The sequence below is a fragment of the Canis aureus genome, chromosome 18 (assembly GCF_053574225.1).
Source record: "Canis aureus isolate CA01 chromosome 18, VMU_Caureus_v.1.0, whole genome shotgun sequence".
Taxonomy (NCBI): domain Eukaryota; kingdom Metazoa; phylum Chordata; class Mammalia; order Carnivora; family Canidae; genus Canis; species Canis aureus.
The window spans coordinates 56,805,554-56,818,733 of NC_135628.1; the positions used below are offsets into that span (position 1 = coordinate 56,805,554).

Genomic DNA, 13,180 nt, shown 5'->3' on the forward strand with positions numbered 1-13,180 from the left:
AAAGAGGCATATAGAGGTTTGCAGCTGACATCGTTGTAACATTCAATGAGAGGGTGGTAAGTGATGATGCATGAGCATAGGACTATATAAAGAAAATCAGAGGCCTATAAGATCATGGAAAGGTCTGGACTTTGTACTGAATCTAATGAGAAGCCTTACAAAATTTTAAGCAAATAAACTCTCATGCTTTAAAATACATTTTTAGGGGCATCTGGCTGGCTCAATTGGTAGAGCATCCAATTCTTGATTTCAGGGTGGTGAGTTAGAGTCCCACACTGCATGTAAAGATTACTTTAAAAATATAAATAAATGTTTAAAGCACACTCTTACTGCTTTATGAAAAGCAGAACCTGGGGACAATAGCGTGTCTCCCTTGGAGTAGACTCTGAAACAACACAAGTGAGAAATGATAACGGCTTAGACCAGGGTTTCTCAACCTTAGCACTGATAGCAATTGGACCAAACAATGCTTTGTTGTTGGAGATTATTCTGTGCATCACAGGATATCTAGCAGCATCTCTGGTCACCAGCCACTCACTAGATGCCAGGAACACCCTCTTAAGTTGTGACAACTGTAAAGGTCTCCAGCCGTGGCCAAATGCCCCATGGGTGGGGATGTGGGCAGGTAATAATATCCCCCAGTTGAGAACCACTAGCTTAGACTAAGTAAGGATGGAAATGGGGAGAGGTAATGGATTTGCAGTACATTTTAAAAGCAGAGACAGGGATGTGCTGGCTTTGGCAGTACCTATACTAACACAGAGACAGGGCTAATTAACTATAAGAGGGAAAGGAGAGCCATAAAAGCAAGAAGAATGAAGGAGGAATAATTGGTAATCAAAAATCTGATATTACCCTCAATTTTTGTTAGGCTAACATCTAAGTTTTCAGTAGTTTCAGGAAAGTGCTTTCTATGTCAAACTTACCTGGAGCTGTACAAATAACAAGATACTCACTTGGACAATAGTTTGGGCTCTTTATCTTTAAGTCTATAAAAACTGAATTGCATACTTGACAGGTATATTCATCAAGAAATACACAATTCCTAACATTTTACAATAAAATTTACTGAAATATTAATTTTCATCCACTATTTGACAGTATTTTGACAGTTTTATTTCAAAATATAGTCATGTGAATTAAAAAAACAAAAATACAAAAAAAATCCCTTTCCTTGTGAATTCTTTTCAAAACTAAATTCCTTTATTTATTGAGCTCCACAATCAAGGCAAAACTGATTGTACTGAAATCTGAAAAACATAAGACTTCAGTAAACCACATCAAAAGAGCCTCAGAGAGAACATTCAGACTAATATATAATACGTAACATCACCACGAGGCCAGAAAATAAGACTGAGACACAGTTAAGTAGAGTAGTGATGAGTATGACTTCGGATTCCAGGTTGTTCGTGTTCAAATCCCAACTTCTCTATTTTCTGGGCATGTGACTGTAAGCAAGTGAACCGCTCTGTTTTGGACACTGCATTTGCAATGTGAGTGTACCAGGAGAACAGAACCTCCTTCACAGTGCTGCTGGGAGGATTAAGTGATCAATATGTGCAAAGTGCTTACACCAGTGCTTGGGACAAAGGAGTGTTCAAAAACTGTTCACTATTACCATTGGGTCTTATTAGTTATTATTATCTAATATTACTTTTCCTAGGTGAAGTCTTCTTACATGGTGTATATGATCAGATCTCAAGCCTATCTATAAGATCTGTATACTGTGTACTTGGGAAGAGGACTACAATATAAGATTGCAAGGGGGGGAAAAGCAAGTTATACAACATTATTATAGTTCAATCTCATTTTGTTCAAAACACAAACCATATAAAATATGGTTAAGAATACATTTCCCATTTGGTATGAATGTGTGAACAGTTTTCTGAGAGGGAGGGGAAGGGAAAAGATGACCAAATTTTTATGCTTCTATATTATCTGAATTTCTTCAATATATGATGTATTTCTTTTAAAAAATTTTAAACAAATAAACATCCATCCATCCATCCATCCAAACTCAGTAGTTTGAGGAGTTACCTTTCTAAGTCAAACCTACCATGTTATGTTCTATAGAAATAATAAAAATTGCAGAAACTGTTAGGTAATGGTTTTTAAGAGGTGAAAGATTAAATGATTTGAAGAGAAACCAGAGTATGGGTAATGGTTTTTAAATTAATTGACATTTCCCATATTAAATTAGTGGATTAGTGGTTTCAGTTGCCCTTTTTTGTTCATTTTGTTTTGATTTCATTTGGTTTTAATCCATCATCCTACTGTAATTGTAGCAAAATTGTAATTCGTAGATTTTTAAGGGATTTCTGTTTTAATATAATCAGCACTTACAAAATGGCACCAAGAAATAAGGAATTTAAGCAATCCATTCTAAGAAGTTGTGAAGGAACTCAAATTTAAATCATTGAAACATTAATGGTTAATAAACTATTATTATACTTTATACTTGATGTCAAAAATCACACTACAATCACATTAATGGGATAACTTGAAAAAAATTCCAAATGAAATGGTTTAAGCATGAAGGAGCTACAGTGCATGTGTAAGGAAGCAGCTGTAAATAGTATATAATAAATTGCTCACATTGTGCTACCTGCACATTACTCAATGGAGGATTTCTATATTCTAGTTTCAAAGGCATGTAGTCCTAACAGTAATTTTCTAACAGATTTAAAAACATAAGTTTGTAAACTAAATGTGACGACTTCTCAAAATACTTTGACCACTACAAAAAAGATTAATGAATACTAACAAATACTACAAACCAAAAACCCAATACATGAAGCAACAGATCCAATACAAAGTAGAATAACTGAGTCTTAAAAAAAAAATTTTTTTTTAATCCTAAAGATGAATATAAAAGGAGAAATATAAAATAATTTCCACTTCACAGTCATCTATTAAAGTAAATCCTGGGCAGCCCCGGTGGCGCAGCAGTTTAGCGCCGCCTGTAGTCTAGGGCATGATCCTGGAGACCCTGGATCAAGTCCCACATCAGGCTCTCTGTATGGTGCTGGCTCCTCCCTCTGCCTGTGTCTCTGTCTCTCTCTCTCTCTCTCTGTCTCTATGAATAAATAAATAAAATCTTTAAAAAAATAAAAAATAAATAAATAAATAAAGTAAATCCTATGCCTCTTTATTACTTCTGGAACAATGCAGGGCCCAAGTGACTCCACTGAACTCAGCAGAACAGTGCTGAGCACATACGTGACTCAGTGACTGGAAGCTGACACACATCTCTAAAGTTCAGGAGGCAAAGTACCACCTGCTTCCACACACCCTGCCACCACACTGAGCAATTAAGAGAAATACACCAATCTTAAGCTAACAGGAAATTCAAATTACCACCATCGCTTAAAATATGTACACAAATGAGCATTTAATAGGGAGTTATAGCCTACATAAATAAAGAATATTAACTTTAAATACAAATTCTCCAAAGATTTTGGTCCTAAAATAAAGGAAGTAGCAAGAAGATGGTCCTAGGGTAGCCCAGGTGGCTCAGCGGTTTAGCACTGCCTTCGGCCCAAGGCATGATCCTGGAGTCCTGCATCGGGCTCCCTGCATGGAGCCTGCTTCTCCCTCTGCCTGTGTCTCTGCCTCTCTCTGTGTCTCTCATGAATAAATAAATAAAATCTTAAAAAAAAAAAAAAAAGATGATCCTGAGCAGTTGCCCAAATCCAGTAACCAAGAACCCACAACAGGGTTGTTTTTTTTTTTTTTTTTTTTGTTTTGTTTTTTTTAATGATAGTCACACAGAGAGAGAGAGAGAGAGGCAGAGACACAGGCAGAGGAAGAAGCAGGCTCCAGGCACCGGGGGCCCAACGTGGGATTCGATCCCGGGTCTCCAGGATCGCGCCCCGGGCCAAAGGCAGGCGCCAAACCGCTGTGCCACCCAGGGATCCCAACAGGGGTTATTTTTGAGTGATCTTTTATTTACTATGGTTTAAATGTGAAAATCCAAGTAAATGCTTGTTATTCTTTTGCACAATGATAAATGAAAAACTTTAATGAAAATACTCCTTGTATACACAGAAAAGGCAGGATGCAGGATGATAAAGTCCATGCACTCCATGGACTTGGGTTCAAATCCCAGACTCAGCACTTACTAGATACAAGCGTGGGCAAGTTCTTTACCTCTCAGTTTCCTTGTTTAACAAGTGGGGTAGCAGTGACAGTAGGAGGATGGATGACTTAAAATACATACAGTGCTCAGAATAGTACCAAACACATAATAAAAAACACCACCTATGATCTTTTTAATTTTCTCATTTTGGTTGGGCAAATAGGTCCTGTACTTGGAAATGGTTTTCACAACAGATAATATGTGACCCCAGTGTGCATGTTCTATATGCCTGTCATCTATAAGCCATGAAGAAAGTTTCCAAAGCCAAACCGCATCTGCTTCTGGATGAGTGGAATGTGAAAGAATATGGGTCTTCTCAGCAAAATATTTAACAGAAACTTGTGACTCCTGGGTGGCTCAGCAGTTGAGCATCTGCCTTTGGCTCAGGACATGATCTCGGAGTCTTGGGATCAAATCCCACATCAGACTTCCTGCAGGGAGCCTGCTTCTCCCTCTATGTCTCTGCCTCTCTCCTACTCTGGGTCTCTCATGAATAAATAAATTCTTTTAAAAAAATATTTAACAGAAACTTAACATGAGCCACTTGCTTCTTTAACAGTTTTCTCCAACCAGGAAAGGAGCAGGAAGGGGTTATTACTTAAACATCAAAATGTGCCAATGTTTGGAAATATTACAATGCTGAGAAAAAAATTTACATCTGATTGCCTTTATTCCTCTTCAGCTCAGGGCTCTATCGGCAAAGCTGTTATGGTCAAGAAAGGAAAGAGGGGACCATATATTTTTCCACTGTTTCCAAAGTGAACTGCCATAGAGAGGATCTCACATTCTTTTACATCCTTCTTAACACAACATTCATTACCAGCAAGACCGGCAGATGGCTTCCAGAAAGATGAGGACTAAGGGCTCAGCCAGGGTGAGGCCCGGCCTACGTGGACCACCGTCCATCAATACAGACTTCTGGACTCACGGAAATGGACATCAGGCTGCTGCCCACTCACCTTCTAAAACAGAAACAAAACTGCATCCATCCAACAAATGCTGTTTGGATAAGATAAGTATATTCCTCACACACAAAATGTCCAAACTTGAGAGAAAATTATCCTGATCTCAGCTTTCTCAAACTAAGTCCTAATAGCATTAGGGCCTGTAAAGATGATTCCCAGGTGTCCAGGAAGGAAAAAGAGGGGGAAAAAAGACTGAAAGAACTCTACATTCCTAGTCCTAGCCAGATGGCACTTGAATCAGCTTTATATTGGAGTTCCACATTGGGCTTCCTTTGAATAAATGTTTCATAGGATGCTGTGGGACAGTATGATCCTATCACCTCAGCACTAGATGGTGTGGGGTTAGGGGGCAGTCCAGTTCAAGTCCTGTTCTGCTGCTGAGTGAGAAACTTTACATATGACTACTTCAGTCATCTGTTTTTATAAAGCAGTGATAAACTATTAATGCTATTGTCAATGTTATGGAAGGAATGATAAATCATTTATAGAGCACATTACAAGCCCCCCTCATCCCCCAGATTGTACTGGTAATGCAGAAACTTCAACAAGAACTACTACAACCACAGAACACTCAGAAACCAATTCCTAGAAGCTTCCAAATGTAGAAATCAACTTTGGCACAAATTACTTCAAATACTAGGCTTCATGAGAGAAAACTCTGTAATTACTGTCAAAAGAAATGTGAACAAGAAGTGGCTGGACATCACTGCTGCTATTATGATTAATAAAAAAAGTTACAGATCTCTATGGCATGCTTGACTAATTCTGGTTTCCCATGGTTAATATTCCAACCATGTAGAAATAGCTCCTTAAACAGAATTCAGGGTAGGATCCTACAACAACACAGCATAGATAGGAAAGAAAATTGGCTTTGGAAAAAGAGATGTAAATAAAATACAGACTGGATAATCCAACCTTCTACAATAGTGGGTTATTGAAAGCAGTCGTCTCTATTAAAAACAGAAAAGTGCCATTTGAAGAGAAGATGAAAGTAGCAGATGGTGAAAGATTCCAATACCTAGTACATACACAGCACTTCTAATCATCTTCCAAGGAAAAATATCAGATGGCTAAGACACGATCTTCCTCTTGCAATAAGAACTGGTTAGTTCTTTATCTACTTTCAAGCAAATGTCATAGAAAAGGGATAGGTATAAAACAACAGCGATACAGTATGCATTTAAAAAGGACAAAAAGGCCGCAATAAGGAAATAATTCTATTATATTGGGATTTTTACACTACAGAAGGAGCTCTTAAATGTCAGCTCATTTAAAGGAATATTTTACAGACCATGCCAACAAGCCATCAGCTACCCTTCCTGGAACCAGACACAGGGAAATATGCTCACATCACAGCAGAGTGGTACATGTTACATCTGGACATCAGATGAAGAGTGATAACTCGAATTTCTTTAAGCACTTTTTTGCAAATATTTCTAAGTCAGAAATGAGTTCATTTGCCTGTGACAGTTGAGTGCCTTGAGAAAATATTGACTAATGGATCTTTTAAAGTCACTTAAAAACTATACTTTGATGATAAACTATTGATAAATATCAGTTATCAACAGCACTTATTCCCTGAAAACTGTTGGGTTTTCTTAATTACTATATACCTACAGATTACACACAGGTTGAAGATATGCAATTTCATAAATGCATCATTTGTGTTTATAAATGTTTGTGTTGTGATGTTTAACATGACACTACTTTAAAACAAAGGTTTATAAGTAAGTACAGTTTCTAGCTAAATGTCTTTTTAAAGGCGTAATTTGCTTTTACTTTTAACAAAACATAGCATATATATGTATATGTCATAGGACAAATTGTCCTTGCTAGAAGACTGTCAGGTTCCAGCTCCAGTGATTCAGTTGAACAAACATTTGTGAGAACTCACTACATGAAAGGCACCACACTAGGTAAATGACTTCAGACTTATGTATTTTCAATGTGACACTAACTCACAATACCCTGTTTTTCTCCAGTACATTCTTTCCTCCTTCCTTTCCCAGCTTTTTCTTTCAGAGGCTGAAAACACCAATAATAAAACTGAGATGAATTATTATATAGGAGTTTAAACAGAAGATACCACTGCTGTGAATTTCACTTTTAACTATAAAAAACTAAATGCACAAATAAGTTTCAAGCCCTTTTTTGATGACAAGCCCTTACCTGATGCTATAAACTGAAAAATGAATGAACTGGGTTATACTCCAACTTACACAGATACTGATAAAATTTATGACTACTAAAGCAAATTAATTATCTTAAGCCTCACAAATCTAAGGTAATTTTCCAAGTAATTAAAAATGGGCTAAAATTTCAAATGATGTTCATCTAAAAACAGCAAGCAAGTCATCTTGGTTGATGCACAGTAGTTACAACATCACGTAGCGATTCCCCTTCTTCCTGGTTTCTTGAAGAAAGGTTATTAAAGCTGAAACACTTTCACTTGCCTTTATGGGGAGAGAGGTAAAATTCAAATGCCAAAGGTCAGGGGTCAGAAGTAGTCACATTTTCTTGTTGTCAGAGATTGACTCCTGAAGGTAGGTAGGATGCAAGAAGACCACATTTTAAAAGTCTATACTCAAACTGTAGCATACTGTGTCCTGCTACAGTTACAATACAGGATGGTCAGCCATAACCAAAAATAGGCAGTAGAGAATAACAGCAAAAACAGACTGCTGACATGGCATTTACTCTTGACTCCCAATGCACCAAACAACTATTCTATCCATGAGATGATATGGTAAGCAAAACTATGATTCCAAATTAGATTCATCAATTTTACTGTGTGTACTAATATTTCGTCAGTGATTTTCGGGGTATCAGCTTGTCAACTAAGCAAACCATTAAAGATGTTCATAAAACAGAATCAGATCTAAAAATAAACTGAACTGGGATTCCATGTGTAAATATTTTCTTAGATGTGGGAAAAAAATTAGAATACTGCATATACAGTCACAGTGCTTACAACTAGCTACATGGTCACTGGTCTTAGAGACCTTTAAATAAAGCAATTTTTAATTAGGCTATGTCTGCATGTAGGTTTAAAGGGCATGGAGATATAAAAGGAAAAGTTCAGGTACATTTTCAGTGGGCTAATGAAATACCTTCAGTTTAAACAATTTCTGAATGGGACCTAAATATGTATGTCACTGCCAGGCAGAGATGCTGTAAGGGGCCTTCTGCACCAGGTGGGACATGAGCCAGACACTCAGGAAGTCCTTTCCAACCTGGCAGACATTCCAGCCTTCAGTGTGTGGACTGTACTGGCAGCATGCAGTTCCAGAACCAGTCTTCCATGTTTTCGCCCGCCTGAAAGCAACTCACAATTGCTGTCTGCCGCGCAGCAGTCATGCACAGTTGCCACAGCCTCTGTGTAGCATCAAAATTTGCACAACTGGTGTGTCAGCAGGCTGGAAAAATTCCGGGGATGACAGTGGAGTGATCTTTCAAGGAATGCTGTGATGCCAAGGTTTGGATGGTGCAGAACAAGAATATCAAGACCCTGAATCCAAGAGTGATTTAGAAGAATCAGACCCAGTGTGAGCAAATTTTAAGATGCCCTTCACCCTGGGTTTCTCCCTAGCAGCACTAGTGACATACTGAGCCAGATAATTCTTTGTCTGGGGTGGGGAGGTGGTTATCCTCTGCATTGCAGGACATTTAGCAGCCCTGGCCTGGACATGCCTGCTAGATGCCAATAACACCAGGCAAGTTGTGATAGCTAAAAATGACTCCAGATGTTGTCTTTTGTCTCCTGGGGACCAAAATCTTCCCCCCTGAGGACTAGAACACTGTCTTCACCTATTTATTTTGCTTACATTTTCCTTTTTCATGAATACACAAAGTGATAGGTTTTTTAAAAATTCAAGTAAATCTTAATGAGCTCTTTCAAAAAAAACTTCTAAGAGATAAACCATTATGCTATAATTTGCAGCAATTTCCTTCTTAGTGGTACACCAAATGCTTCTTAAAATCGATGACATCTTCAATTCAATGAAAATGAGCCACCCACCACCATCCTTTCCATCCTTTCCCCTTGTTGTGCAACCTTCATCATGACTTCCTTCTTCCCCACTGTGTAGTTTTAGTAGTACCCAGTTCTTCACGAGCTAATGTCTGTCTTTCTTTTGATTCTTTTGAGCTATCCTTTATGCTCCTCAAAATGTTCTTGCTTCCTAAGTTAACCAGAGGTAAGTTTCAGTCTTTTGACCAAAAATCCAACTGAAAGAAAGGTCCTTCTTTAAGCTAGCCTGATAGAAGACCTTTCAGATTATTTCCCCGCCATGAAGTCAGCTTATTAGAAAGACTGTTCCTTTACCATTCACCACACAGGCGAAGTGAATGGGGCAGAGATGAAGCCAGAATTGTTGAAACAGTGTGATGGGTCTTGGGGACTCACTGTACTCTTCTCTGGTTTTCAGTGTGCTTTAAAATGTCCATAATAAAAAGGGTAAACAAGAATAAGAAATATTCTGTAAGGAAAAAAAATATGATTTCCAAAGTCCTCTTCACACAAATTTGGTTCCTTATGTGTTATGTGCCGATCTTAAGAATTCACTATGGTTACATGGGCACCTGGACTAGCATACAAGTAACAGGACAACAGCACAAGAAACTATTCTCTAAAACAGCTTACAAGGCTTTATTCAATTAAGGCAACACATACAATAATGTATTAAATGCTTCATGACTCCAAAAACTTGCTTTTAAAAGACTACATACAGGGCAGCCCAGGTGGCGCAATGGTTAATGCCACCTTCAACCCAGGGCCTGATCCTGGAGACCCGGGATCAAGTCCCACATCGGGCTCCCTGCATGGAGCCTGCTTCTCCCTCTGCCTCTGCCTCTGTCTCTGTCTCTGCCTCTGCCTCTCTCTCTCTCTCGCTCTGTGTCTCTCATGAATAAGTAAATCTTTAAAAATAAATAGATAGATAGATATATAGATAGATAAATAAATGACTACATACACATCAGGGCACCTGGGTGTCCAGTCAGTTAAGTATCTGCCTTCAGTTGAGATCACAATCCCAGGACCTAGGATCCAGCCCCCTGTAGGCCTCCCTGCTAAGTGGGGAGCCTGCTTCTCCCTATACCACTCCCCACCTCTGCTTGCCCTCTCTCTCTCAAATAAATAAATAATATCTTTTTAAATAAGTGAATGAATGAATGTGAATGAATGAATGAATGAATGATAAAAGACTACACATAAAACTTTCTTAATGCAGGGCTCCTGGGTGGCTCAGTCAGTTAAGCATCTAACTCTTGATTTCAGCTCATGTCATGATGTCCAGGTCATGAGATCAGCCCCATGTCAGTTCCACACTGGGCATGGAATCTACTTAAGATTCTCTCATTGCCTCTCTCTGCCCACCCTCTGTGTGTGCTGTCTTGCTGTCTCTCTCTCTCTCTCTCAAAAAAAAAATTTTTTTTAATACTTTTTCTAAAGTTTCTTCTCCAGTAGAAAAAAAAGAAAAGGAAACAGCTATTGATTCTACCAAAAACTATCCTATAAATGAACACACACTTTTTGCCAAGATTTGACAGGAGAAAGTTTTCACGAAGAAGGCTTCAAACGAAATATTTTTTCTTAAGAAAAAATAATAAAAAGGGTGTATTACCCTCTACTCTCCTTAAAGGTGATGGTAAATAAATTCCTTATCAATAGTCATTTGTTCAGTTTACAGGGAGGCTGCCAGCCCCAGTCCACATGAGATATGAAATTGGCTCTCACTGGCACCTTTGATTCATCTCATGTGCCCTTCACCCTTCCATTGACCAAGGTAGAGCAAATGGGAGTTGAGTAACAAAGGGCAAAAAAACACCATAAAAACAAAACACCACAGTAAGAGGTATTGTACCATATGGGAAGAAAGGAAGATAAAAATCCTATGTGAAATATAATAAGCAAAGTAAATATGAGTCTAACCAAAAAAGCCTTATTAAAATAAAATTCAATTAAAAATAATAAAATTTCAAAGACAAGAAATTCTACCATAACATACCGATTTTCTTTGCTTCTTAATGAAAATAGTCTGAAATTTTCTGAGTATTTAAACTTCACTCTCTAATTATATACTCCATCAACCTAACCCAATTAAGTAATTATAAAGTGCTGCGTAAGAAACTACTGAAATATACACACAGACCCTTTTACCAGGACTAATTACATCTTGATTTTTTTAAAACCCTAAGCCATGAGCCTTCCTGAGAAAATGGTGGTCTTAATCTAAAACTTATGTCCTGTCCCACACATTTCAAGCAAATTAGTGGTAGCTTAGCACTTTGTCAAAGGGAAAGAAATATTAGAGAACATTTTTCAAACCCCTCAGTTAAGAAATAAAAGCTTTAAGGCCCAAAGAGGTTAAATTATATGTTAAAGGTCCTGTGGTCAATGAGGACTAGAATCCAAGTCAAAGACTTTACATTTAGCTCTCTCAAACAAAATAGTTAAGCAATCCAAAATAAAAACAAATATATACTAAGCATCTACACGTGGTAGGCATGTGCCTAGTATTCACAGTAGAAAGACATTCACATGATTATATAATAAAACTCTTTGCTACATGCAAATTCCAGAAGTAACACAGATGGGAAGCACTTGACTGTATCTTGGATCAAAATGTATTCACATATTTTTATAAGTATATACTTTAAATCTTTAAAAGTAGTATTTTTTACCAAAAAAAAAATATTATCATGCTGTTTTGAACATTGCTTTTCTTCAAATTATGGCTTTTCCACATCCTTCTGAATCAGCACATAAGGAACCACTTGACTGTCTGATATTCCATTGTAGGCATGTATCATAATTCATTCAGCCAGTCCCCATAATGGGCAACCATTCCAGTTTTCTATTATTACAAAAAACACTTCAGAGAACATTCTTTCAGCTGTAAGTAGTAGTATTAGTAATGACAATAATTGCATTGATGTACAAAAGAATAAAATGTTCAAGAATAGAACAGAATTACGGAGGATCTTATTTTTCAACCTTACATATTTCTGCAATGTCTTCAGCTTTTTTAAGTGAGGACATTACTAACTGGTGCTATATGTTAATATGGACACTATGCGAAACATATGACATTTCACTGTGAGCAACAATATTGTAAGCCTTAACACCCATTGTAGACTGTACAATTTTCGATCATAAAGACATCTGGTGAAAGAAACTAACTAGTCTAAGAAATGCCTGGAGAATCCTCAAGAACTACTTCTTACATACTAAGAAAGTTCTCAGTAATCATACAGCTAAGAACCACACAAGAGATATAATGGTCATAATCCGGGGGCACCTGAGAGGCTCAAGGGTTGAGCATCTGCCTTCGGCTCAGGTCGTGATCCTGCGGTCCTGGGATCGAGTCCCACATCAGGCCTGCTTCTCCCTCTGCCTGTGTCTCTACCTCTCTCTGTGGGTCTCTCATGAATAAATAAATAAAATCTTAAAAAAAAAAAAAAAAAAAGCACAATCCAAAACTGAAAATGGCCACATTCATATACTCAACACATTCTGAAGTTCAGCCAAACACAATACTGGGTCTTATTACAATCATTCTCCAAAGGTGTTTCATAATTATGACCAAAGTCCACCAAAATCTGTCTCCGATACCACAAAACTCACCGTTTCTGGTTTTCAGACTCTTTCCTGGCTTGCTCCAATGCCAGCTCCTCAGCTACTCTTCTCTTCAATTCTTCATCAGAAACTAGGATATAGAAAGAGTGGGAAGAGATTAAAATCAGTGATTTCTTAAATATAGAAGCAAGAAAATACTCCAGAAAACAAAGCTGAGACTGGATCTTAATGGGCAAAGTTCTGCCAGCTGGTCAGTCTCCTTGGAACTACCCAAGCACTGCAGAAAAGACCAATTAGTGCACTTCATGAGTAATTTAATCAAAAGGTCCCTGGTGACCTAGAAATTTCCACACCTGCCAAAATGTATAATAAACTCAAGGAGCTGCTTACTGCCCAGTGGGGACTGAGCCATTAAGTACAAATTCTTTAAAATGATGTCCTATCATTAAAGTCTGACAATCACATATAAGGGGAGGAGATGCTGTAAGAAAGGGACTT

The 13,180-nt window shown here is 37.8% G+C and overlaps 1 protein-coding gene across 2 annotated transcripts in view; it reads right to left on the minus strand.

The window, feature by feature from the left end:
• The window catches only part of CHCHD3 (coiled-coil-helix-coiled-coil-helix domain containing 3), a 278,408-nt gene that overhangs the window by 210,787 nt on the left and 54,441 nt on the right, over positions 1-13,180 (minus strand). For both annotated transcript variants that reach the window (XM_077857382.1, XM_077857383.1), the window contains exon 3: positions 12,731-12,812. In XM_077857382.1, the coding sequence (XP_077713508.1) occupies positions 12,731-12,812 (82 nt within the window). The remainder of the gene's footprint in view (positions 1-12,730; positions 12,813-13,180) is intronic.